This window comes from Zasmidium cellare (assembly GCF_010093935.1).
Source record: "Zasmidium cellare ATCC 36951 unplaced genomic scaffold M409scaffold_20, whole genome shotgun sequence".
NCBI lineage: Eukaryota > Fungi > Ascomycota > Dothideomycetes > Mycosphaerellales > Mycosphaerellaceae > Zasmidium > Zasmidium cellare.
This window is the reverse complement of record NW_022986964.1, coordinates 523,389-544,587: the sequence shown is the minus strand read 5'-3', so window position 1 is coordinate 544,587 and position 21,199 is coordinate 523,389. Positions and strand designations below refer to the sequence as shown.

At 54.2% G+C, this 21,199-nt stretch overlaps 8 protein-coding genes across 8 annotated transcripts; 4 read left to right on the top strand and 4 right to left on the bottom strand.

Moving 5' to 3' along the window:
* Positions 1-957: 957 nt before the first annotated feature.
* On the bottom strand, positions 958-3,957 carry M409DRAFT_66963 (uncharacterized protein; the record flags this gene model as incomplete). Its single annotated transcript, XM_033817188.1, has 7 exons — positions 958-1,024; positions 1,080-1,161; positions 1,217-1,491; positions 1,542-2,658; positions 2,760-2,829; positions 2,970-3,579; positions 3,647-3,957. The coding sequence occupies 7 exons, from the start codon at positions 3,955-3,957 to the stop codon at positions 958-960; spliced, it is 2,532 nt and encodes an 843-aa protein (XP_033666974.1).
* Positions 3,958-5,277: 1,320 nt separating this feature from the next.
* M409DRAFT_55427 (uncharacterized protein) lies at positions 5,278-6,882 on the bottom strand (the record flags this gene model as incomplete). The annotated part of the gene is made up of 1 exon (XM_033813000.1): positions 5,278-6,882. The coding sequence occupies one exon, from the start codon at positions 6,880-6,882 to the stop codon at positions 5,278-5,280; it is 1,605 nt and encodes a 534-aa protein (XP_033666973.1).
* Positions 6,883-8,176: 1,294 nt separating this feature from the next.
* On the top strand, positions 8,177-9,016 carry M409DRAFT_23811 (uncharacterized protein; the record flags this gene model as incomplete). Its single annotated transcript, XM_033806952.1, has 1 exon — positions 8,177-9,016. The coding sequence occupies one exon, from the start codon at positions 8,177-8,179 to the stop codon at positions 9,014-9,016; it is 840 nt and encodes a 279-aa protein (XP_033666972.1).
* A 1,013-nt stretch (positions 9,017-10,029) lies between these two features.
* On the top strand, positions 10,030-12,750 carry M409DRAFT_23810 (uncharacterized protein; the record flags this gene model as incomplete). The annotated part of the gene is made up of 1 exon (XM_033806951.1): positions 10,030-12,750. One exon carries the CDS (start codon positions 10,030-10,032, stop codon positions 12,748-12,750), a length of 2,721 nt encoding a protein of 906 aa, XP_033666971.1.
* Positions 12,751-13,157: 407 nt separating this feature from the next.
* M409DRAFT_23809 (uncharacterized protein) lies at positions 13,158-14,982 on the bottom strand (the record flags this gene model as incomplete). The annotated part of the gene is made up of 3 exons (XM_033806950.1): positions 13,158-14,695; positions 14,752-14,843; positions 14,906-14,982. The coding sequence occupies 3 exons, from the start codon at positions 14,980-14,982 to the stop codon at positions 13,158-13,160; spliced, it is 1,707 nt and encodes a 568-aa protein (XP_033666970.1).
* Positions 14,983-15,514: 532 nt separating this feature from the next.
* On the bottom strand, positions 15,515-16,006 carry M409DRAFT_36774 (uncharacterized protein; the record flags this gene model as incomplete). Its single annotated transcript, XM_033810615.1, has 1 exon — positions 15,515-16,006. The coding sequence occupies one exon, from the start codon at positions 16,004-16,006 to the stop codon at positions 15,515-15,517; it is 492 nt and encodes a 163-aa protein (XP_033666969.1).
* Positions 16,007-16,849: 843 nt separating this feature from the next.
* M409DRAFT_66961 (uncharacterized protein) lies at positions 16,850-18,204 on the top strand (the record flags this gene model as incomplete). Its single annotated transcript, XM_033817187.1, has 3 exons — positions 16,850-16,927; positions 17,027-17,911; positions 17,962-18,204. The coding sequence occupies 3 exons, from the start codon at positions 16,850-16,852 to the stop codon at positions 18,202-18,204; spliced, it is 1,206 nt and encodes a 401-aa protein (XP_033666968.1).
* A 1,270-nt stretch (positions 18,205-19,474) lies between these two features.
* Positions 19,475-20,356, top strand: M409DRAFT_55421 (uncharacterized protein; the record flags this gene model as incomplete). Its single annotated transcript, XM_033812999.1, has 1 exon — positions 19,475-20,356. The coding sequence occupies one exon, from the start codon at positions 19,475-19,477 to the stop codon at positions 20,354-20,356; it is 882 nt and encodes a 293-aa protein (XP_033666967.1).
* Between the last annotated feature and the right edge of the window lie 843 nt (positions 20,357-21,199).

Sequence of the window (21,199 nt, the reverse complement as noted above, 5' to 3'; positions counted from 1 at the left end):
AGGGCGGAATCGAGGTCTCTTATAGGCGCCGTTGTCTCGGAGTCGAGCGTCGATGTCTTGGAAGCGATAGTGGCGGTGGTGTTATTGCTGCCTGGCGCAATAAAGAAAACAAGGCTATTGTGGAAAATTGCGATGAATGAAGGCTGCCTTGTTCCAGCTGTCATTCTCTGCCTGCGTTCCTATTGTCCTTTTGTGTCGGTCAGCTCACTGCTCAACTCGTGAAGCTCGTGCGGTTGGCGAGATTCTTCAGTCGGCGGCAGCGGCGTCGGATGGCAGTGGAGGCAATTCGCGGCGGGCGGTGGACGAGGAGGAGATGGTGGAGAAGAGGGATTGGGTGAAGGTGACGAGGAGGATACCCGTGGTGTTTTGCAGACCAGCGAGCCGGAGATGAATGGCTCGTTGTGCAGCGAGCGTGGGTGGGTGGTGTGAAGAGGAAGAAGGGAACTTTTCACGAGCGCGAAATGTGTAGGTCGGCGGCGTTTGTCGGTGGTGCGTGTGGGTGTCGGTGACAGCCCGGTTGCTAAGTCAATGCCACGGCTGCCCGGGTGCTGAAACGCTAAGCTACTGCGCAAAGCCGTGAAGTGCGTCGTCGTCTCAGCCGAGCCGGTTGGGTTCGCTTGAAGGTGGGATAGGAGACGTGTGTTTGACGTGACACAGATAACCCGACGCGGTGGTATTCTGATTTATCGCTTTTGGTGGTGCCGCAGTTTGTCGCGCGCGCACGTGCTGATAAGCTGGCTAGCGTGAAGATCGCTGTGGGGTATAAACTTCGGTTAATTGCAAGCTGGAGTGACGTGAATGTTTCTACAGGCTTGTCGCGGCTTGTGAGACTCGTTACTGTGCGCATTTTTTCTGTGAATCCCTTGTTTCTTATACTAAACCTTCATGCTGAACCAGACCATTGAATGGAAAACTTTTCGTGACGAGCGTAACAGACTGCCTTTGAGGATAGTCTCTTTAGGCGTCCTTGACAAGCCTGGCTCCAGCCCAAACGTATGGGTAGTTGCGCTGGTACCAGTTGACACTGCGCAGAAGTCAGTATGAGTACCGTTCACTGCTGGTACCATTCCTATACTTACACTGACTTGCGTCCAGCAAAGCGAGGATGCGTCGCCCACGATCCACCCAAAACGACGTTGTGCTTGTTGTCGTAGAAGTCGGCTGTGAAGACCTGTTAGTCACTGGCTCGGCATTCGAGAACTCTTTCGATACTCACCACTATAAGCGGGGTATAATTTCATCGGCTCAAAGCCGTCGCGCTGCTCCAACACTGAGCTGGTCCATTCCCAAAGTCCACCCATTTCGCCCTGTCCAGCAAGCTTGTTGCCGTTTTGTGTGACAGGGACGGGGGACCAATGCACGAAGCCCACATTCGCACCTTCAAGGTCGACGTAGAGCTCGTTGGGGTCAGGACCAGCTGCAGTGCTGGGGGAGCCGTTAATAGCAGGCTTGGATGGCGGTGTCTCCTCGACGCCGTCATTGACGAGGTGGCTATGCTTGATGTCAGCAGTGTTCACATATCTGTGAAGGACTGAACATACCCATTGACTGCAGGAATCGTCTGAGCGTGTGCTTGTGCCGCTTCACGCTTCTTGATCCCTTCGACGTGCTCGTAGATGCTTCGAGCTTCTTCCATTGTGGGAATGCGGCCACCCATATAGACCGCGCATCCATGCAGCTCATCGTACGAAGCCGAGACAGGCCAGTCAAGGGCGTACTTGAGAGGCACTGGGCCATAAAGGGTTCGCACAGCCTTGCCGCTGATGAAGTCCTGAATGTCGGCGTCTCCGTTCGATTGAGCGTTAGCACTGTCAGGTCGATGCTCGGTATCCACCGTCCACGATGCGGGGATGTCGGTCTTCTTCGTGTTGATGAGATAACGGGCGTACTCGCCGATGGTGATGGGGCGTGCCTGAGCCTTGAACGCAGGGACCTTTACGGTATGCGATGGCTTCTCCACATCCCAGCCAAAATGTCGAACCGGGCCCTCTGGGGTATCCGGGTCGTCCAATCCAATCTTGATGGTCTGTTCAGGAATGTCAAACCACTGATTTGGCACAGCCTCGTTCTTTGCTCGTGCAGCCAGCTGCTCAAAGTCAGGTTTCAAGGTTCCTTCAGGCGCTCGAGTCTTATCGCTCTGGATGAGCATGTAAAGGAGCGTCTCCAAATGCATGACTTCATGCTCGAAGCCCAGCCACAAAGCACGACCAGTCCAGTTGTCGCTGTAGGCCTGGCCGGACTTGTAAAGATCCTTTACGCGCTGGCGAACAGCATCCTGGAACTTCAGAATCGTTTCCAACTCCGGCCAGGTGTCTGGAATCTCACTGTGCGCATGGCACTGCTCTGGGTTGTCGACATCGGGATCGATGCCTCGTTCGAAAATGTTGTAGAAATAGCTTGGCTCGGTAGGCTTCATGCCAGTAGCTTCGACCAGCTTGATATCGAAAAAGGTCGGAATGTGACCCAAGTAGAAGATGCACGCATTCCGGAGCTTGATCGGCTTATCGAAAAGCTCCTCGTCCGGTATCATCTGACGTGTAACTTTGTCCCATATTGCCCAAAGCCCGTCCCACTCCTTGAGGCTTGGGACTGGATGGGCAGCATATTGCTCGGGCTTGGTAGGAATCATTGCGAGCGGTTTCAGGAGCATGTGTAGGCCTACAAGATAACAACGTCAGCGTGAAATGTCGACGAGAAATATTTGTTAGGTTCCACGGAGTTAGATTCCAAAGAATGACAAAGGAAGAGCCGGGACTAACCGTATGTGCCAGTTTCATTGGTCCAGTTAGCAATTTCGATGACGTTTGCTTGAGCCCACAGCTGATCAGCCTGTGCGAGGTTTTCCATTAGTGCTCAGTTGCGCCCGAATATACGAGCTTCTTTCCCAAAGTGAACAACGCAGTCATCGACATACCTAAAAGTCTCCGGGTTAGCTTTTCAGTAGCAACTCCTTTGTGTGCACCACATACCTGTTTGCGGTTGTACTTGTAGCTCTCTTCGATGCGCACTTTTTCGCCTTGCTTAAGCGAAACGCCTTCAATTTGCAAATCCCTCCTGGGAACCACGAACGCACGGTGACGTTCACCGTCTTTGTCGTACTCTCCAATAGCTTCCCAGTCATCGGGACGGAATACTTCGCGACCGAGTAATCTGTTTGCATGATCCAGACCGTTCATGGTGAATTGATGCGTCACGCCGTCCCGGTCGTTGTAGGCATGGTACACCTTTTCTGGATCCTGGCAAGCATCCAGACCGATTACAAACGAATCGTTCGGCTGCAGTATATCCGCGAACTGCGCGATGAAGTCCGGTGCCTCTTGACGGGTAAAGTTGCCGATGCTCGATCCCAGTGATAGAATGGTCTTCGGTTTGGTGGCGTTCTCTGCCGACTTGAGCCATTCGAGCCCATCATCGTAGGTTCCCCAGAGTCCAAAGCACTTGATGTGCTTGAAGGTGCCTGCTGGAACATCGGCCAAGGTACGCTCGAGCTCCGACTGCATCAAATCCAAGGCGTAGTAAGAGACCGCCTTTCCGGCGCGGTCGAGGGCATCCAGAAGTAGCTTGACTTTGCGCAGATTGCTATTTTGATGTTAGTATGGGCAGCCTAGGCGAGCCGTGCCTAGGAGGGGAGGTCTTGATTCCTCACCCACTGCCCAGCTCCACGACCATCGCACCCGAGGGAATTCTTTCTGCAATTCGCTCTGCATATCTCTCCAGTGCAGATATCTCCTGGCCTGTCAGGTAGTACTGCTCCAAGTACGTGATCTGCTCGAAGAGCTTGAGGCCCTTGTTGTCATAGAGCAGCAAAGTCGGCAGGGTCTTCTCGCCGCCATTTTGAGGCTTCAAGCCGGCATGAATGAGCTGTGTCAATTCGATGCCGGCAGTATCAGACCTGACATCAATGATGCCAGGTACCGCCGACTGGCTGGCAGTATCTAACTCTGGAATTGACCCCATTTTGAAAGAAGAGAGGGTTCAACGTAGAGAAAGGGTTTGACAGAGCAACAGGTGAAGTCGTAAACGTGTCGTGGCTAAGTTTTATGAGAGGCGCAGGGAATGCTGAATCAACAAAGGACGGAGCCACCTACATGCAGATTAGCTACTCCGTAATCCCGTGGACTCCTCCATCCGGGAACGGACAAGGATGAAAGGATTAGCATCCAATGAGCACTATTGTCGTTGTTAAAGGGCCACTTTGGCTTTCACGGCCTCCTGAAACTTTGCTCTTGGTTCCATGGAGTTGTAGCATCTCACTCGGCCGACCGATCACGCCTGCATGTCAATATGCACATGCCGTCCAGGTATCCGACGACCCGTTGTCATGATTACCGAGTTTGGGCTATAGCCGCAAGGCGTTGAACAGGGAAGGCACAGAAGAGTGTGCGATTGGGTAGAGACCATTTGGAAACGTTTCCAGAGGTCCCGTAAATGACGTTTAGCTGCTGCATTGCTGACAAGGTTTTTCAACTGGGCGTCATCGTTGCGAACATGGATCGTGACATTGTCAAGCGACGCGGTACTGCACGCTGGCGGAGGGAGCCAAGGAGGATGTGGCAGTAGACGCAACGTGCAAGCGAGGGCCATGTTCCTGACGTGACCCGTGTCGTTCCTGAGCCGTGTGATTGATCTGTGGGGGGTGAGATCCTCGTTGTACCTGGCTTAATAGATGCTAGGAGATTTCCTGGCTGCATCTCAGCACGACGCTGCGCGTCATGAGAGGGTTGGCAGTCGTGGAGCTCAAGCAGAGCATCGAGCAAATCACGTCGAGGCCAGGCGGAATTCCACGGCTGCTGTCGTCGTCTTGGCATCATCGGCCAACACGAACGCGAAGGGCCGGCTGGTGGTGCGGGTTGGCTTGTCTTCGTGAGGGAACAGGTGGTTGAAACAGGTGGGAAAAAGGTGGGCAGACGTTTGTTTTGCACTTCTCCCGTCCCGTCGCACGAGCCACACAGCACGAGCCATTGTACACGTGATATCGAAGGCGTGATCCAATGGCTCCAACTAGCCTGCTTGGAAGAGCTATCGTGCTTATCGCAGATATCAGAGCCGTACAAGATACTTCGTAAAGCTGGCCACTGACCGTTCAAGGGGAGATCTATCGGCAACTTGATCTCAACTTTGTTCGCACGACAGCCGTCAAAACATAGGAAATCGTTCAAAGCAGCGAAGATAGTTGGCATATATCAATTGGTGTCTGCTCGAACGGGTTGTAAAGGCTCAGAACTGTTGGAAACAAGCTCTGAGCATTCGGTGGGCAATTTGATCCACGACATGCCTTCATATCAACCGTATCTGAGCTTGATGTCTCCTGGCTTGCTCCAAAACCACCTCTTGATCACCTGGGAGAAACGCTGGGAACGTGAGCAACCCTACACGACGATATAATTCTTTTTGGGACTGCCGTTCTCGCTGGACAAGCAAGCAGATCAAATCACCAACCGAATTCGTTGACGCCGGTACACAGTAGCTTTCGGCCTCAGGATTCTCCAGCTCGTCACCGTCGTCTTCGGGACAATCCAGATACACCCCTACAGTTGGCTTGGCTTCCACGTACGGGATTCGGGGCGGTCGAAGCTTTAGTGCACGTGTTGCATATTCTACTAGACGTTCTCGTTGTCCGGTCGTGTCATTGTCATAGGTTGACTGTGCATTCGCAGACGATGCTTCCCTTCCGGCACCTGCCTGGACTTGCTCGGTGTTGCTGTTAGTAGGGTGGAAGGGCACTTCATGCAGCGAAGCAACTTGATCAAGGTCTGTGTTGTTCCCAACCGAGCCACGCTGTCGGTCGGCAACATCTGCATGGTCGAGAAGCCGGCCAATGAATAGTGGTGCGGCCTCTTGGGCGTCCTCAAGGTAAGACCCTTCTAACTCGCGCCAAAACTTACAATGATGTGCTGGGTTACCTTCGGAGTCGCGCAATTCTATCGTGACTGGCGTCATTGAGCAGTCGATGTCGACGAAACATACCTCAGACGTATCGTGTGGGTTCCCGGGCATGCTCAGTGGTCCGAAGGGACTCATTGTTTGTGGATGTGTTTCAAACCTCCGCACAGAGATGTGAAGCTCTCTCTGCCTTTTGGTGGCCTCAAACTGCACGCCTTGTGGTGCGTCCACCGAAGCCCAGGAGAACGTCGGAGCACGGTAGGTCTTCGGCCGCCTTGATGGATACAGCAGACGTCCATTCTCATATGCTGTCTTCACGCGCCACGTGAGCTGGCTAGCAAGGTACCTCGTCCACATTCCCGCCAAGTATTTGCCACCAATCCGGTTCGCCATCAGTTCCGCAATTCCGGCAAGTGCAATGAGTTTGTCTGCTTCGTAGGAGAGGCCCGTGGTTGAATAGCGCTCGACCACAAAATTCCAATGATCGTGTACCATCTCAGAGGTCTGTTCTGGATCTATGAGGACTTGCTCGCCAAAGTCACTTTCTGTGAGTCGATAAGATAGCAAGCCCTTCAATCGAACCTTCTGTTCAATTTTCCCATTTCTGAGCTCAAAATTTGGCAGACCATCAGGAAAAGATTCAGCGGCATCGTGCTCCGGACATTCCCAAGCGATCTGATCCTGACAAAAGTGCAGCACTCTCGGGGCCAGTAACCGTTCTTGCAATACCCATGCCCGTCGATTGACAGGTGAGCTCTCCACTCGCCGGTCCCAGAACGCAAGATCGAAGACCTCACATCGCCGCACAAGTGGAGTATAACCACGCGGCAGCTTTGCTTGCTTCTGATATCTTTGAACTCGGAGTAAACCATCTGTGTTGAGGTTGATTTCATCCTCCCACAGGTATTGCGAGTCACGCGGGAAGAAGAGACCTGTTGTTGCATCAATCGCCGCGGTTGCCGAGATGTTGCAATATGAGTTTGCGTAAATCTGGAACATTTTAACAGACTCTCGGAGCCAATCCTCGGGATCGTCCTGAATAATGCAGAGCGAATCAATCCATATGTAGCGTATGCGGTTGGGTTCCAATCTGGTGGCCAAACTAATGGCATCTCGAAAGGATCGAGGTAAGTCATCGAATGAGATGCCGTCAAGGAACTCATTCCTGTTCTCCTTCAGTAGTCGCGTGAACCTGGCATGGCCCCATCGGTGACTGAGGGTTACATAAAGCGCAGACGTGCGGCTGCCTTGGGGTAGCGAGCCGGTCTCAATCAGTCTGATCTTGGTATCCGAAAGCTCGTCGGTAGCTCGTAGCTCGTTCTCCTTGTCAGTAGATAGCTCGAGGAGCCTGGTTGGAAGAAAGGAGTTCTCGCCGCGATATCGATCCCACTCGCGGCAATTGGGATGCGAGTGGCCGTTGCATCGCCTTATCCAATACCTCGCCAGCTGAAGAACTTCATTGTCAGAGGTATGCCTCGAAATGGGGCTATAGAGCCGACTCTCTCTGCTATGGTCTGCGATAGCGCGGATTGACTGTCAGACCCATGTTGGAGTAAAGCTTTGTTGCGTCCACTCACCGGCTGGACGCAGTAGGTATGACCCTAGCCTTCTGGTATCGTTCAATTTGAAGTCAAGTCTGTACAGGCTCAGAAAGTCTGCAAGCGATGTACCGCTGTCATGTACGTGCACGCTGGTGAGCTGCCGGATGTAGTCTCCTGTCGCGGCAGCTGCATGACTTGCTGTGCCACCAGGCTGGCCCAAGGCAGTCGTGTGAACGCCGATGCCGCAGAGAAAAGCAGTAATGTAGTGGCCGGGGGTTTTTGGGATTGTTTCCGCAGTTGATAGTTGCAGCAGTTCATTTCGAAGTCCAGAGCAAAAGCAACACCCCATGTCAGCCGACATCGTCAAACTTGACTGGCTGCGGTGATGGGCAAAGTGCAAGTCGTAGGTTCCTCTCCACTGTCGCCCCTCCTGTCCTCGCAGCATTCGATAACATACTGAACAAATCATACCGGGGTAGAGGTTATTGATTGTCAGTTGCTTCGAGACTCTATCAAGCCTGGGAGCCGGCAACGAAAGGTCAAGAATAACGTCTCCCCAGTCCTTCAGCTGTGGGGAGACTCTTGTGGCGTTTCGCGTAGGCAGGATCCACATCAGCCAACAGCTTGCATGCACCATGAAGCAGCACGGCCCAGTGCTGCCCTCTCGCGTACGGTCGACCCTATTTATTGCTTTGAAGGTTGGACTTGTCCAGAGTGGAGCTCGCGGCCAAAGCCCACAGTTATCCTTCAACATGGGCTCTTCCCAAGAGACACCCGAGACGTACTTTGATGAGGACTTCCAGCCCCCAGTTCCAGTGACGCTGGTACCAGGGTTGAGATTGGAAGAATTGCTCGGGTTCCCAGCTTTCCAGACGTGGAAGAGCAATCTCAAGGCATCTCTCTCCAATCACAAGCTTTCCAACTTCCACGACACGTCGTACGAGTTGCGCTCCATCACCATTCAGAGTTTCGACAAGTTTAATCCGCGCTCGAATGCCATCAACTTCGTAAAGATGAACGCCCTGGTGTGCAACAACGAGAATCCACCGCTGAGGCTACCGGGGATCGTGTTTCTGCGAGGAGGACGTAGCGTTGCCGTTCTCGTTATCGTGCGACCGACGGATTCCCCAGAAGAGCGGTGGGTCGTCATGGTCGAGCAGCCTCGAATAGCTATCGGCAGTCTATCATACGTGGAGATTCCCAAAGGCTTAATAGATCACGAGGGGAGTATAAGAGGCCGAGCTATGCAAGAGATGGAAGAAGAAGTCGGAATGCGGCTGCTTGATCGGGACCTGATAGACATGACAAAGCTGGTTGCGGAAGGGCGCGACAACGACGCGCCAAACGTCATGTATCCTAGCCCAATGTTCAGCGACGAATGGGTGTCGATTCTGCTGTGGGAGAAGGAGATCGATCGGCAGCAAGTAGAGACGCTCAAAAGGAGACTGACGAGGAGCAACGATCTGGGCGGCGCCTACTCGCTGAGGTTGCTCAACTACGAGAAGTTGCTGGAAGTCGGCACCAGAGATGCGAGTACATTGGCGGCATGGTCGCTGTATGAATATCTGACGAGGAATGGGCAGTTGCCCTGATGTTGAAAGAGAAGTTTGGGAGAGGCGCAGAGCCGCGTGAACTCTTCATGAGCCCGGTCAAGCAATTGATGGGAATTTGAAGGAGATTTGACGGGTTTCCTAATCAACCAGCCGAAGCCGGCCTGCACGGGCCGCTGGGGTGAAACTTGGCAGTAACTTCACCTCAACCTCACGCTTCTCCCATCCTCACTTCGAACCTTCAACATTAGTACCCCTAAAGAAATCGACCATCTCGTGATTATGTCCACCCATATCGATGTGTTCGTCTCATCCCACACGTTTTCTCCGCCGGTGACGAGAACACCGCGGCATCCTCGCCCTGAATGGAACAACATGAAGTCGAAGACATCGCATTTAGACTGCGATTGGAAAATGTAAACTCGTCAGTGAAGTGACGCGCGCCCTATAACTGGGTAGTCAAAACACGTTCAGCACTCAGGTGAATGTTGGCCGGGCGCCACGATCTTATTTAAAAACCCTTCACTATCCACCGTGGCAACAACCCTACTTCGTCGTGCCTCTTCTTTGGCTTCCCACATCACCAGTAAGATCCACAATCAAACACAAAACCTTCGCAAGTCAGACTGACCCATTGAAGGCAGCATGCTATGGTCAAGAACCGCGTGGAACATCAAGTCTCCTGCAACTATCGCGCACATGACAACCCTCATTGGTGGCTCAGGTTTGTGCCGGTCTCAGAGCACAGTCGAAAGATTACGGTTTGCCGTATAGCCACAGAGCGTGCTTCTGCTGGCTGGCTTTTTCAATAGCCGTAGTTGTTGCTCGTGGAGAGCTGGGTCAACCTTTCGCTTCCCCGTTGCCCCGAACTTTCGCCGTAGCAACGGAAGATCAAACCACAGCACCACCTACTTCCCTCGAGCACAACAACAAGGCCCAGCGACTCATCATCTTCGATATCGACTTCGCCCGTCTTCTCCCGCCAAGCACACCCGAATCATACTCGGCCCCACCTGAATACTGCCAACAACTATTGTGCCCGCGCATTGGCCACCATGGAGAACGCCGCAGGAGACGAGACAATAGCAAACGCCGCAGCAGCTCTATCGTCACTCAAAAATAGCACCACCTATTCAGAATCGACAATAGGAAGCATGATAACAATCGCGAGAAGATGCTATTCAACACTAAAAGACAAAAAGCGAGCTTCTCGCGCTCTTCTTCCTCTTCCTTACAACACCACAAAGTCAGACACACACATCGACAAAGACCACTCTTCCCTTCTTCCTCTCCTTGAGCAACTCGCGCTGTGCGCTGATACCTTCCCCCGTTCCTGGCGAACGTTACCAAGTCTTCATTCAGTCCTTTCCAGACGACACAGCAACTTCAACTTCAACGCCCTACCCCCATTACTTCAGTCTGAGACTGCAACATCTACCAAAGCAAAAATTCCGATTCTCGAACCAGATCCAACCATCAAGATGTCTGAGTACTACGGTTGCTTCAACGAGCAAGAGCTCTACGGCTTCGACTTCAACTCCACCAACGACTTCTTCACCCCAGGACCAGATGCATCTCTCAATGATCTGCTGTACGGCGACCAGTCTTTCACCAGCGATGCAGAGCAGTACTTCACGCAAGAGATTGAGCCTGTCACCACCTCTGTTTCAGAGCCAGCCATCACGCCTTTCGATCTGGGCGTGATCGAAGAATTCAACAACAGTTTCGGCAACGACCAGCTCAACACCCCTGCCGAGCAGAACCAGCAGGTCTCTGCCTCAGCCGATGTCAGCGGCAGCGATACTGTCGACACTTCTACTGAGCAGTTCAGCGAGCATGCCACCACTCACACCGATGCTAAGGACAACGGCACTGACAGCGCTCCTGCTGAGGTGTGCCAGCATGTCGATACTCCAGTCGATGCCAACGACATTGGCAAGGCCAACTCTGCCGCTGAGCATCATGAGCCGGCCAGCACTCTTCCAGCCACTCAAACCACAGCTGAAGTTACGTCTGGTGATTCACTTTCTCAAGACGCCAGCGACGACACCCAAGAGGTTTCTGCAGAGCAGTATCAGCCAGTCACTGCCGCCCCTGAGACCTCAACTGCCGACGATGACCTGTTCGCCCAACTTATGAGCGGCGAGCATTTCCCTGCTGAGCAGTACGAACCTGTCTTCCCATCTTACGCCCACGCACCTGTCCAGGCGTCTGCTGCTGGTCAGTATGCAGATGGCAGCATCATCGACATGCAACAGGACTTTGTTGAGCAGTTCCAGCCTGTCTTGCCGGCTGTCGCTCAACCCACCTACCAGCAGGCACACACTAGCCAGCATGTCTACACCAACATCTCAGCGTACAACGACATCAGCGCTCTCAACGCCATCAACCACATGGTCGATACTCGCAAGCAGAGCATGAAGCCCGTGTATAGCATGCGCAACACCAGCACCAACGTGGGTAATCAGTTTCTGATGTTGCAAGCCCTCCAACAGCAGCAGGCTCTCCAGAAGCAGCAGCAGGCTCTCCAGAAGCAACATGCTCTCCAGAAGCAACAGGTCCAGATGCAGCAGGCTGTGAAAGCTCAGCAGGCCTTCCAGAACCAGCGTTACTCTCTCCCTGCCCCTGCGAAAGCCACAGGCCACTTCACCTTGCCGCCATTTCCAGCCATCAAGAAGCGTCACAGCAGCAACAAGGTCAAGACTTCTTTCGAGAGCCCCATCATCTTGTCGCCTGATGCCCACAACCCTCCAGCGGCACCGTTCATTAAGGCAGAAGAGCAGTCTCCTCCACCACAGCAGGCTCCTCCAGCTCGGCCGCAGTCATACACCAACACACCACAGCCAACAGCTCCAGCCATCCCGCCCCTCGGCGCCAACGGCCTCCGCTTCACCTCCATCGCCCAAGCCCAAGAGTTCGCCACCGCACGCACTCCCCTCAACCTCCCTTCAGACGACTTCGCCGCCATGGAAGCCAACCCACACCCCTACATCCACAAGATCATGTCGGCCTTCCACGGCCCCCTGCGCTCCGAGCCCGAGAACTACGACGTCACGCGCATCCGCCTCGAAGACTGGGTACAATACCAACTCCGCAACGCCGAGCGCGCCCAAAAAATCACCCGCCAAGACCCGTCGCGCCTCGAACTCGCCGCCTGGCTCATCTTCGCCGAGCTCATCGAAGCCCACAAGCTCGGCGTCAAACCCACCTCGACCTCCACTCCCCCCGCAAACATCCCGAAATGCTCCCTCCACCTCGAGCAGGTCCTCCGTCCGATCCGCGACTACGCCATCTTCCGCTTCGACCTGCTCCGCCTCACGCGCGTCGACGAGCTCGTCAGCAATGTCGCCGCCGCGACCCAGCGCAAGCTGTCCAATTTTAAGGGGAATGGGCGCAAGGCGGGTCGGGATGTCGAGAATGCGAAGCGTGCGGCGGAGATGGGGTTTGATTATGAGGCGGTGCTTGGTAGTAAGCGCAAGAGGGGTGAGGGGGAGGGGGATACGGGTATGAAGAGGGTGAAGAGGGTTAAGAAGAGTGTTGGTGGTCAGGGTGCGGGTGGTGGGCAGATGGGGGTGTTTGCTGCTGGTGCTGCTGGTGCTGTCGGTGCTCAGGGTGGTGTTGTTGGTGATAACCTCCTCCCTCCTGTCCCTGCTGCTGCCGCTGGTGCGCAGCCCCTCGAGTACTACGGCGTGGCTGCTGCTGCTGCTGCTAGCAATGGTGGCGTCGGTGGTGGTAAGAAGCGCAAGGTAGCCAGCGAGATTGTCACTCTTGATTGAAGAGTCTTGCAAGCCATGATTGATTGACGAAATGCATTTGACGACGACGTCGCCCCCAAGAGTGGGCTTCTTCAAGTTTAGATTCCGCTGTTAGCTTGAAATGAGACTTTGTCATGAAGATGAAAAGATGTTTCCTCTCCCAGTCCATTGATTCCCCTTTTTTGATTCCAGAGCTACTTATCTACCTTGCTCTCTTTTCTCAGCAAGTTCCCCTTCTCGAGTGATGTCTCAAGGTCCTCCATTCACCCACTCGCAGTGGTGGTGAAGTCCTCGAAGTTCTGCCCGTCCTCATCATGCACATTCTTGTTCATTCACTTTCGAGCTTGATGATATCTCATCTTCAACGCCAGCTCTATTCGCCTCCATCATTTTTGAGCTTGAAGTCCACGCCAGGGCGAAGACGATGCTCAGTTACCCACCTCACCAACCTGTGGGAAGTTCGTCAGTTCTCTGTTGGCCCACATCAAAGCTCGCAGATACTCACCGGGCTTGCGACCGCCAGCACTGCCCTTACCGCCCTCGGCTGGCTCACCTTCAGCTGCACCAAGCTGATCTGGCTCTTGCTCGATACTTCCAACGACTTGGCCGTTGTCATCGAACGCGAAGATGTCACCAGCGCTGCTGTGGTGGTTTCGAGCAGCGAGAGGCTGATCGCCAGCTGGCGTAAAGGCATGCTCCTGACCCATCATCTGCTCGAAGTTGAACGTGCTGGTGTCCTTGTCGTTGGCATGCTGGCCATTTCGGACGAAGGCGTGACCATTGGACTCGGCGATGTGGGTTTGGGGACGAAATCCTGTGACGTTTCCGCCTTGGTCGTTGAAGGCCATGAACGACGCCATGGAGTTCGCATTCTGGTTCTCGGCCACAGATGCCAGAGTATCCAGACCATGTTGACCGGGCATGGTATGATGAGCGGAATTGTACATCCATCTATGCTGACCGAAGTCGCCCTGGTACTGCGGATTGCTTTGAGCCTGCATGTCATGGGCGAAAGTTGGCATGTCCGTGGCTGCTGAACGCAGAGCATCCTGCTGCTGCTGCGTGATGGCCTCAGTTTGGCCAGCTTGGGTGTTGAACTCAGTTGGCGTGCCTTCCATTGGACCAGGAATCCCAGTCTGATCCCCACCATCGGTCGTTGCAGCTACCTTGTCGTTCGCAGTCTGGATTGGCTGTGGAGATTGAGATGTGCCAGAGACATCACCAATGTCAAGAGTCTGAACGACATGATCACATCGCTTGTGTCTCTTCTTGCAGTCAGCGCATCTCGGCTGTGGTGCTCGACGCTGCGTCTTGGGCTTGGTGACTTTGTTCTTCGTCGCCGAAGTCTTGCGCTTGGTCTTGGTGCCGCCAGTGTCTTGTTGAACCTGGGTCTTAGCGGAATCGCCATCTTCGACATTTGATTGATTGGCCTGACCGCCGGCATTGTGGTCAATCTGCTGGTCGACTGGAGAGTTCGGCGTAGGAGGTATATTTGGTGACGAGTTGGGGTCGTCTGGCTTGACGGTTTGATCGACCTGCTCTCGCTCGAATGGACTGTCATACGGAACGACAGCTGGAGGATGGCCCTGAGGGTCGTCCTGACGATGATGCGCATGGCCGATTCCCGAATTCAGTTGGCCTTGAGGCGGCTTATTTGGGACTGCTGCAACGGCCGTTTGCAATGGAGGTAGGACCGGCCTCGAGAACGAGGCGACAATCTGCTCTCTGCTATAGTGATCGAGTAGACGCAGGACATGGAGGCAAGCATCCGTCTGGATCTTGCGAAGTAGCTCAGGGTGGACCTGGCTGACGTTGACGGCCGCGATATGGTTGGGCGGATCTTGTCCTCGCTCGATTGGATCGACTGGGCAGAAGTGTGGCAAGTGGCCGAAGTGGGTGCAGCGATTGCACTTGTTCATTTCGTACTGGCATGGGTTTGGGAGATGCCACTGGTCGCAGTTGTGGCCTGCATGACATTAGCAATTGTTCCAAGTGTGAATAATGGTTGGTGCCGGGACATACAGATCATGCAGTACTGGTAGTTCTTATCGACAGTTCTCACCGACTTAGGGCAGAAGATGAACTGATGGCCAAGGTTGTGGCAGATTTGGCACCTGAAAACGTCAGCATCGTTGCACTCGTTTGTTTAATAGCTTCAAGCGGTGATAGCACTCACTCTACCAACTCTTGCTGGCATGGGGTGGCATGACTGCCCAGATGGCAACCGCCACAGTTTTGACACAGGTCGGCCATGCTGCCCGTACGTGAGGAGCTCTGTGGTGTGCAATTCTGTCGAAGGAGGTGGTTGGCGTGCTGTTGTCTGGTGGTAAAGGTGGTGAAGTCTGAAGAGGTGAAGTGGATGTCTTGGCGGAAGGTGCGCGCTCTTGACGAAGCAGACTGCCGAAAAGGCGACAGGTGAAGAAAGTTGGAGAAAGTGCAGGGATTGGAGAAGAAATAAATAGGCAGATGGAATGGATTCCACTTCACTTGTCCTCGATTCACTTATCTTCACCTGCTTCTGCCTTGGCGCGAGTCACTCTTAGCATGTGACGACGCGACTTCCCCATTCACTTGCTCGCTCTTTCCACATGCGTGCCTGCCCGGTCGACTTGGGAGCCAAACGACATATCCGCGCGGGCAGAGTGTCCCTCCGTGTCCCAATCGCAGTCATCTCGAGCAGAGAATATCCTTACTGATGTTGCCCAGGCTCGCCGGCGGGGCGTTGGCTGGGTTCTCGCAAGTGTGAGGGCTTTCCTTTTGGCTTGTCAATTAGACCGCCATCCCTTCATCTCTCATCGGCGAGAGGATTGGCATGGATCTTGACGCTCTGGATCTTGATCGCTTCCTGGGGCCTGTTCTTCTTGTCCACCTTCACATCCTCCATTTTGTCCAAAGTATCCCATCCCTCCAGCACTCGTCCAAACGCAGTGTTCTTTCCGTCGAGATGCGGCGCCGCGGCAAAGGTGATGAAGAATTGCGAACCATTCGTGCTCGGTCCTTTATTGGCCATGCTCAGGATCCCTCTCGAGTGGTGCTTGATCGAAGGCTTGATCTCGTCCTCGAACATGCCCCCGTAGACCGAGTTACTCTCTTTTACAGTCCCCGACGCAGGCGATCCTCCTTGGACCATGAAGTTCGGGATCAAGCGGTGAAACGGCGAGCCATCATATCCACCACTCGCGCATAGAGCAAGGAAGTTGTACGTCGTCTTCGGGCAGGCTTGGCAGAACAGCTCCACCTTCACGTCGCCGTGGGTTGTTTGAAGCGTGACAGACATGGCTATCTCATGCAACAGCTCGCACGAGCTTCCTTTGGCAAGTGGTGTTGGGCGAGCTGTCTGACTGCCAAGGATTGTGTGCCAGCGCAGATCTGCCGCGTAGCTGCGAGGTCGTTCAGCCCAGCTGGGTGCTGGACGCACGATGGTGTCAGCACCGGGGAATTGAGGAGATGCGAGGCCTGGTTCTTATGCGCTGATGGTGGTGGTTGTGTCGTTCGAGTGCGTGTCGTTCGTCGCAGGAGCAGCGGCAGAGTGTAGAAAGAGGTCCAGACTCGCATCCAACAGCAGCACAAGACTTGCGGACGTTGGAAGACGGGAAGTTTCGCGGCGATCCCTCAGCTGGGGCGGCCGGTCAAAGCGCGAAGACGGAGCAGCCTTGTGTGAAACCAACTGCGACCAGGCAGGCACCTGAGGCAGGCATTGTGCTTGAAACATACACACCGTCCACAACCATACCGAAACCTCGTCGCATCGCTCCAATAACCTCCTCTGGCCACGATGCGGATCGCGTAGCGACGTGGACGACCCGCACGCAAGCACGACCTTCATCTCGCGACTGCAACAAGCTCATCCGCCCCCAAACTCCACAGGCTGGGCGGCGCTACCACCGACCCATCGCATCACCTCGCCCTCGTCAGAGCCTCACCGCACGCTTCGGCGTCCACTGCGACAATCTACGGCCTGCCATCCACAGAAAACATCACCTGCGCAAAGTACAAAATATCGCTGGAGAAACATCACCCGGTGCGAGCTGGAGCGGCGCGACAGAGCTTATGGGCGTAGCCCACATGCGGGCAGCAACAATCATACGCAGCTCCTCTCCAGGCCTGCGCATATACTGCCATGGCAGCGTTTGTGAGGGTCTCTGGTCCTCCCAATAGCAACTTCCTCGTTGGATACCCAGGCATATCGGCGACACTGGTGAGTCCGGCGCATAACTTCCAGTCACACGTGCAGCTAGGCTGTGATGTGGAGGGAGTGGTCACAGAGTCACACGGTAACTGACATGCGCGAATGCAGCCTCGAGTGGAAGGACGAGTCGAGATTCGACCCCAACAAGGTGTCTCCGCCCCGGTAAACGTATCCCTCGTCACCGTCTCCCTACAACGTCGCGAATCGATCAACGCCAACGCCGACTCCCTCATTCGCTCGAACATATCCTCCTCGCGGAAAGAAGTCGTCGACATAGTGGGGAAAGAGATGCTGCTATTCAGGTGTCCGCCAGGAAAGGAATCAGAACAAGTAATGTGTATGGATCTGCCGTTTGTTATATTCATACCGTACGGGCGTGGTGGGGAAGAGATTGCGAGAAGGGTACCGCCTGCGTCATTACAACTGGACAAGCGTGCGGCGGAGACGTTTTACGAGATTGTGGTGACGGTACAACAGGGCCACCAAGAGCAGAGGAAATACCCCTTTCCGGTCCCGATAACACGATACGACACGTTGAGCACGTTTGGCATGTACAATCGGCCTGAGAGTATGGAGCAGACGGCGGACCACCTGGTGACGCTGGGAATTAGCCTGCCAAGATGGAGCTATGGACCGTTGGATCCTGTCTCGGTATATATCAAACTCAGTCCGAATGCTGACTGGCTGAGCCGGGCGAAGAAAGTGACGATCCAGAGTATAACAGTCGGCATTGACGAAGAAATCATCTACAATCCAGAAGGGGACGAGCCGAGTCGGAAGGTGAAGACATTGGCGAAGCACCAGCAGAGTGTGGGTGTAAAACTGCCTGAAGCTGGATACTTTACGAATCTCGGGCTTGTCTTTCCTGCGCGAGAACTGAGGGACAACGAGGGCGTGCTGCCGCGAGGGAAAAAAGAGTTTCCAATGTACAAAGTTAGTGGCTTCACGACCACGGGCACATTGTACAAGATTGAGTACTATCTCACAGTAAAGGTGCGACGACAGACCACTTCATCTCGACTTCGTACACTAACATTTCCCAGGCGAGACTCTCCTCAGCTAGGGACATCCTTCTGCGCAAACCGATCGTAGTCTGCCCCTTTGACCATGTGGGCTGTAAAGAAGAAATGGAGGCAATCGAGCAGGCCGCGAAAGACGCGGCGCATATATCCCCCGACAACCCCATGCTACCAGCAGCGACGATCATCAGAGCGAACGATCCGGCGGGACTTCGAGCGTTGGGAATGTGCATTATTGGCGGCCAACGGAAGCCGCTGATTGAGTGAGGTGAAGTGAAGAACAGAGGGGGAAATTTGACTTATTCACAAGACCTGCGCGACTGGACTCTGGCGACCCAGTAGTAGTGATGCCATCAGAAGGCATCCTGACAGTCATACCGGCTGCTCGGCCAGACTCCAGCGCGCGCAGAGTCTAGACCCAGCGTCCAGCTTCACCACGGCAGACGCTCCACCAAGGTGCGAGCTGAAACGCAAAACCGGCCACAGAGGGAAGGAAAAAGCGCCACACAAGAAAGAGCGCACGATGCAACGACACACCAACGCCCACAATATACCCCAGAGGACGCAGAAAGCAAGCGAAGAAAGCGAACAGCGAGTCCCAGGCGTTTTAATGTTTTCTTTTGATTTGATGTTGAACGGCTTTGTTTTTTTCCCTCGCGCAAGGTCTGGATACCCCATTTTGTTCTTCGCTGTTTTGGGACGACCACTACTACTTACTACTGGGGGAAGTACGGGACCTTTTTTTCACTCCAACAAAGGCGTTGTGATTGGATTCATTGTGGATGACGATAGCGACACGCACAAAGTGGCCGCGAGAGCAAGCGCGGAAAGGGGAGAGGAGAGGAAAGCATTTATGCATGGAGGCGTTTTGCTTGTTTGGAAGGAGGACGATGAGCTGAGCACGGTAAGGCTATACGCTGTTATCTCCCGTCTTGCTTGCTTATATACCATGTCATAGCATAGCATAACGTTCTTTCGAGGATGAAGAAGCGAAGGGAGATGCTGAGATTGAGCATTCATCATCCATCATTATCGCACCTTCGCATATTCAAGCGTGCACCCCTCGTGCTCGAGAGCCAACGAGTTTTTCGAGGGTGTCTGTTGTATTGAAGAATCCGAGTGCGATATAGTACCCAACCGCGTGGTAAGTTCTACATCTTCCACAGAATTTCCAGCGGACTGGGAATGTGGTAGTGGTAGACCTCCTACTCAGCATGATAGCTGTTGGGCAAGCCAGTCAGAATCCACGGGATTGTCAACTTTTCCACCTTTTCATTTTCACCACGCACCGTAGGAAATTCGTTTTTCGGGGACAAAGTCTAAAAAAATTGTTGGATGGGGAGATGGGTGTTCGGTGGGATCTGTCTCTCTCTTCGAGATTTTGGCTGTTGGTGATGCTGGCGATGCTGTGATTTTGAGGGTTCGAGGGTTTATACATCACACGTCGTGCTGTCTTGCGAGGGATGTAGACACTCCTCACACTCTCCCACGCACACGCCGTCCCTCAGGGCGGTATACCAGACAACGACACACAGCCATGTCGACCCTCGCAGCGGCAAACCCAACCACCACCACCAGCACCACCTCATCCGACCTCAACTCCCGCCCCATGGGAGCCAGTGGTTACCGGCCCCACTGCCCCCAAATCATGTGGGCGAACCCCATCGCCACAGCGCCGGATCCCTTCCAGTTGGCGATGGAGCGGTTGAAGGCGGATTCTAGGAATTTGAAATCCGAATACGGAGAGGTGTTTGAGGGGAAGAAGAAAGAACGACGTACGACGATTAGGTGGGCGGATCCGATTGCTACGGTTGCGGACCCGATGGCGGGGTTTGGGCGGAGGTTTGGTGATGATTGTGGAGGTGTGGAGGGTGATGATGTGGTGGTGGCTGAGAAGAATGTTCGCGGAAGGAGTGTCGCCTGGGCGAATCCTATTGCTACTGTCAAGGAGCCGGCTGAGGAGGAGGGGGTGAGGCGAAGGGTTGTGGTGTTTGGGTGTGAGAAGGTCGTTTTGAGTAGGAAGAAGACGATTAGTGGAAGGGTTGAGATGGACGACATGACATATGAAGACTTTGATGAGGGAGGGTGCTCGCCGTGCAGTTCGACGAGGCTTGTTGGCCGCGTTTCGATCATCGGCGAGGATGGGGGAAAGACAGCCACGCCCATCGTGACTGTTCGCGAGGTTCGCGTCGGAGGAAGGGGCTGGTTTAAGGGGTTGATTCGGAATTGCAAGAATGAAGTTGCGTGGTTGTGCGCTTTTAACGAGAAGCCGTTGACGGAGGAGCAAATGCCTTTGCTGCGGCGCGAGGATGGGATGAAGAGGACTTCTTCAAAACCGGCGCCGTGCTATGCGTACAGTATGGCGTGTGGCTTCTGTGTGTTGGTGTTTGGCGTCATGGCGTGGGTGTTCTGTTCTTAAGGCTGTGTTCGCGAGGCGTTGTCGGCGCTGGAGTTAGGGGAGGGTGGATTTGTTCAGACTCCGTGAATTCACCCAGCGTGCTGATGCAGATGTATGTCCAGCTCTTCATAGGCTGTCTTACTGCCATATTATGAAAAGACGTTCCGTGTGACTGCTGTGCACGGCATGACTCGTAGTCGGGCGGTGGAAGTCTGCCAGATTCATGCTCTCCTGAAGGTCACCAGCGGGTACCTGACATTGGTTCCGATCTCCTGAACATTGCTCCTGATCTGAACAGTGATTGATCGAGTCACCCGCGTGGAACTGCATCTTCCTGCCCTATTTTATGCACTGGAGGAGGAGGGTTTGACTATTTTCTGCGTGTCCTGAGGATCGAAGTGTTCCTGGTAAGACTGCGCAATCCCGCCGGAGCCGCAGGAGGGATGCTAAAGATACCCGGGCCCTACAGGCTTGAGTAGTAAGCTTGTTTCGTTTCACATCCAGTCCTGACTGGGCATGATGCTTTCCACGGCCGAAGAGGCTCGCTCCGATGGCGACGGGGTTGATTGTTGACGTTACGGGCGTGTCGGCTTTAAGTGGTGGCCGAGTGGATTGCGTGTCTCATCAGCATCGGTCCAATGCGAGGTCATCATCGTGGTTGGGAGGTGAGTTTGGGTGGCTAGGCAACTGAAGAGTAAACAGGAGGCGAAGGCGTCAGACACAGGCACTTCCCAGCGCAGCAGCAGCAGAGGTACGTAACAGAGGTGAGGTCCAGCAACGGGCAACGTTCGTGTGTGGCGTGTGGTGATGGCTGCCGATGGCGATGGCACACATCCAGAATCCTTCCGCCTTCCTTGCAGAGCA